The sequence below is a fragment of the Akebia trifoliata genome, chromosome 11 (assembly GCF_017979445.1).
Source record: "Akebia trifoliata isolate Shusen 1 chromosome 11, ASM1797944v1, whole genome shotgun sequence".
Classification (NCBI taxonomy): domain Eukaryota; kingdom Viridiplantae; phylum Streptophyta; class Magnoliopsida; order Ranunculales; family Lardizabalaceae; genus Akebia; species Akebia trifoliata.
Window position 1 is genome coordinate 28434233 of NC_141385.1, and position 4474 is coordinate 28438706.

Sequence of the window (4474 nt, forward strand, 5' to 3'; positions counted from 1 at the left end):
AGAGTTGTTCTCTTTTTGTGGGTATTTCGACTTTTTTTACCAATTTGATACTCCCCACAGACATCTCTTGGTTGTTTTCCCAACTTTGGTAATCCTCTAACTAAGCCTTTTGAGGCAAGTCGAAACATGTTCTTGTAGTGAACGTGACCTAGACATTGATGCCATAACTAGACTTTATCAATTTGAGCCATGTTGCTTATGGTGGTATCTCATGTGTTTTCGATAACATAACAGTTATCAGAAGTGCGAAGACCTCTCATGATAATTTTTCCAGTCGGGGTAGAGATTTCGCAAACTTCACGATTGAAGCTCACTCGGTGATCCTTGTCACAAATTTGGGATATGTTAAGAAGGTTATGTTTCAAACCATCTACGCACAATAGATTTTCTACTGTGGGCAACCCAAGACCACTGACAGTTCCTCTCCCAATAATTCTAGCGGTGCTGCCATCACCAAAAGTGACTGACCCTCCATCAAAATCAACCAAGTAGCTAAATTGATTACGGTCACCCGTCATGTGTCGGGAACAACCACTATCAAGGTACCATCGCGAAAGATTTCCAACCTTGAGGGCTATGTGAATTACAAGGTACTTGTTATCCCCATTTTTGACTTTCCATTGTAGAGTCGTATTGAGGGGTTGAGGATTACATTTAGGAGGAAAGTTCTCCTTAATAGGTGAGCTCTTCGTAGGGGACCTACCTTTCTTGGGTGATCTTGAAGGAGAATTTTTCTTTGGATACCTTCTCGCACCTTGATTTCCTCTACTTGATTTAGCAAGTGCTTTAGCTTTTAGGTTCAGGTAAGCAATCTGTTTGAAGAGTTCCCCAATATTGTTGCTTTGTTTGGGAGGAGATGAATTCTTTACTCCCTTCCAATTTGGAGACTTTTCTTTTTTTGCTTTTTTGACTTTATTTAATAGTGGATTCTTTCCCTCATCATGTTTCTTCTTTTCAACAGATAAAGATTTATCAATAGGGATCTGTGAGGTTGTGTGGTAGATAGTTTTGTACTCGATACATTCAAATTTCATGTGACCCATTCCACCACAGAAATTGCATGTGATGACTTTCTTGGAGTTTTTCTTAGTGTTTGATGACTCTCCATGCACAAACACAGTAGGAGATGGAAGTGATGTGAAAGTATACCTATCATAACCTGACCCTCCTTTATTTCCATAGGGTTTCTATACTCTTAGAAGTTTTTGTAACTCCAAACTTCCTTGAGTGTAGTTACACTCAAGTCTAGTCTTTTTTTTTTTTGCAGTTCATTGATGTCAAACTTAATAAATTTATTTTCATCACGAAGATTTACTAATTCTAAGTTTTGACGAGCTATTGTGGAGTTAGCCATCGAAAAGAGATTCTTGAGTTGTTGATGATTTTTTAGCATCTCATCTTTCTCAATCAAGACTGTCTCAGATGTAGAGAGCAAGCTAGACTGTCTTTCTAAGGCTGTTGAGAGTTGGATCTTAATATCCTCTAATTCAAGGCCCATGGAGAGTTTTTCCTAGCAGACTTGCTTATATTGGGCATGCCACTGTTCCTTTTGGAGTTTTTCTTAACTGTGTTTTTTGGTTAGCTTTACATGACTAACGAACAGTTGGTCAAATGCCGATTGAAGCTCAAGTTCATCATTGTCCTCATCTTCTCCTTCTTCATCAGAGGAAGAGGTAACTAAAGAGTGATTCTGACTTTCAGAATCCAGTTCCCCTTAAATTTCATCCCCATCCGAGATACAGACCGTGGTGGCTACCAAAAGGATCCGAAGAGTGTCTTGGTCTTCAGCATCTGAGGGAGAACCTAGCTCTTCTTCACCCTCTGACTCAACAGAGTCATCTCATGTGGCCTTAGTAGCCATTGTTATGCCCTTAGTCTTAGGTCTAGAAAGACCTTTGGATTTGGGTTTAGTGGGGCACACATTTGAGTAGTGACCACGACCACCACATATGTAACACTCAGTATCTTCCCTTGGTTTAGACAAGATTCTACTTATAGGCACATGTCTATCTATCGGATGATTACATTTACTAGTGTTACCAGGTACTCTTCTTTTGATAAACTTTTGAAACCTTGAAGCTAATAAGGCTAAGTCTTCCTCATCCGATTCAGTCTCCTTATCCTCTTAAATCAATATCTTCTTATGGTCATGGGAGGAGAATTGAGACTCGATACGAAATGTTCGTTTTGATGTGGACATCAAAGAAGATGTTTTCAGGACCTGAGTCTTCCCTTTTGAGGGAGTACCTTCGAGATGGAGTTCGAAGGTAGTAAGAGACCCCATAACTTCCTCAACAATCATTGTTTCCACATCTCGGTATTCCTCAATTGAGGTAACCTTAGAGGCAAATCTCTTAGGTAGGGATCTTAGGATTTTTGCACAAATCCTACCTTGAGGGACAGTCTCCCCTACGTAAAACATAGAGTTGTAGATGTCACTTAAACGTGCGTAGAACTCTTGGACAGTTTCACTTTCCTCCATTTTAATATTTTCAAATTGAGTGCGGAGAAGTTAAAGTTTAGATTTTTTCACTATACTCGTGCCTTCGTGAGCGGCCTCTAGAATTTTCCATGCTAGCTTGGCTGACTGACACGTGCATATCGATTGATACTCATCATCGGAAATGGCACTAGTGATGGCGTTAAAGGCCTTGTAATTATTGCTACTGTCTATTTTATCCTGTTCTGTCCATTTTCTTGATGGTCTCGGAATAGAGGTAGTGACACCATCTACCTCGATCATGTCAACGGCAAGTTTCCAACCTTCTTCAATCATATCCCACACATCCCTACTTAGACAGTTGATATATATCATCATTTTATTTTTCCAGAAGGCATACTTGATACCTTCGAACATAGGTGGATGAACCGACGACCATTTATCGGCTCTAGACATGATGCAAAGCCACGGATCACTCAAGGTTGTTAGACCTTTCTACAGTAACCTGCTCTGATACCAATTGAAATAACAGGCTTTGACAATATATAGACCTAGAGGGGGGGTGAATAGGACTATTTAAAAATTCTTCTAAATGTGAACACTTAAGTGTGACTGAATTTTTAATGAGTTCGTTCTATTGATACATTCACCAAATCATTCATGGAACAACAGATTTATGCAAGTAATGATCAATCATGATATACATTCATATTTGCATGAAGATAAGAAAATTAGAGAGAAGCACAAGACACGCAATTTATAGTGGTTCAGCAACTGTGCCTACGTTCACTCCCAAGAAAACCCCAATCGATGGTTCTTCGGTGTTTACTAAAACTGAGGTTTTTGGTTCACCTTCAACCGCACATAAAAAATTTTTCGGGGTTAATTCTGCAACCCTAAGATTAAGTGAACCACATCCACTCAAAATGTCTAAGTTTTATACTTCGGGAACTCAGCAACCTTTATCACTCAACTTGTGTCCACAACTAAATCAAGTGTTTGATTTTGAAGAAGAAATCAGGTAAACTATTACACGAGTATTTTGAAATGGAAACAAAATAATCAAACTCAAAATTATGATGAATGAGGTGAGTTTGTTATTCTTTGGATCTTCACTATTTTCTTCATCTTTGGCTCCTCGCCTAACTCAATGTTAGAATGTAAATGCTTGAAGGATGAAGTAAGTGAAGCTTGATCAACTCAGATGAAGTAGCTTGATGTGTATGGTTTCGACTTCACCTAACGATTCCTCTTACTTTGTTAAGCCTTTTGAAATGTACTTATTTGTTTGGGCTTAACTCAGAAGTTGTTGATTCAAAGAACAAAGAAGCCTAGAGCTTCTGTTTTATAGAAACTACTCTCAACGGCTTCCTGTCGGTGGCACCTGAATCCCATCGGTGGCATCGACCAAACTTAACGGTCGAAAATCTTACCGTTGAATACTATCGGAAGCACTGTCGGTGGAACCGGCAGAACCATGCTTCTGCCACTGATATATGTTTCTTCATTTTGTTCTGGTGGTGCATGTCGGTGGGACCGACACATTGTTCATCGATGGAACCAACAAGTTTGAGCTTCTTCCATCGATAGAAGTTTTCCCATTTTGATATGTCGGTGGATGTCGGTGGGACCGATAAGTTGTTCATCGGTGGAACCGATGACTATTCTATCGGTGGAACCGACAAGTTTAAGCTTCTGCCACCAATAGATGTTTTCTCATTTTGTTCTGTCGGTGGCTGACGGTGGCTCCTTCACTCCTACCAACAACTTCTGCTTCCCTTAAGATAAAGCTAGTTTTGGGATGACCTTAGAACATTCACAAGATACTTCTATAATAACTTGTTATGATGCTCCACGGGTGACGATATCCCTTGTCCTTAATTGGTTTTGATACACTACGGATTTGTCGTTGATGTAATGCATGCTGATTACTCTTCGTTTATTTTTGAACAATATCTTCCATGGATACAACATGACAACATACGACTAATCTTGGAATTGACAAAACATGGTACTAACAACCCTAACCTTAAT

The 4474-nt window shown here is 39.5% G+C and overlaps 1 protein-coding gene across 1 annotated transcript; it reads right to left on the reverse strand.

Moving 5' to 3' along the window:
• Positions 1-209: 209 nt before the first annotated feature.
• LOC147391209 (uncharacterized) lies at positions 210-2482 on the reverse strand. The gene is made up of 2 exons (XM_086459028.1): positions 2248-2482; positions 210-1168 (listed from the first exon to the last, which is right to left on the reverse strand). Exons 1-2 carry the CDS (start codon positions 2480-2482, stop codon positions 210-212), a joined length of 1194 nt encoding a protein of 397 aa, XP_086315154.1.
• Between the last annotated feature and the right edge of the window lie 1992 nt (positions 2483-4474).

Excerpts from the sequence above, each read along its gene's own strand:
- LOC147391209 (XM_086459028.1), bottom strand. The coding sequence starts at position 2,482 with ATGGAGGAAAGTGAAACTGTCCAAGAGTTCTACGCACGTTTAAGTGAC. Across the intron at positions 1,169-2,247 it reads CTTCGAACTCCATCTCGAAG|GAGGGTCAGGTTATGATAGG; the intron begins GTACTCCCTCAA and ends ATGGAAATAAAG.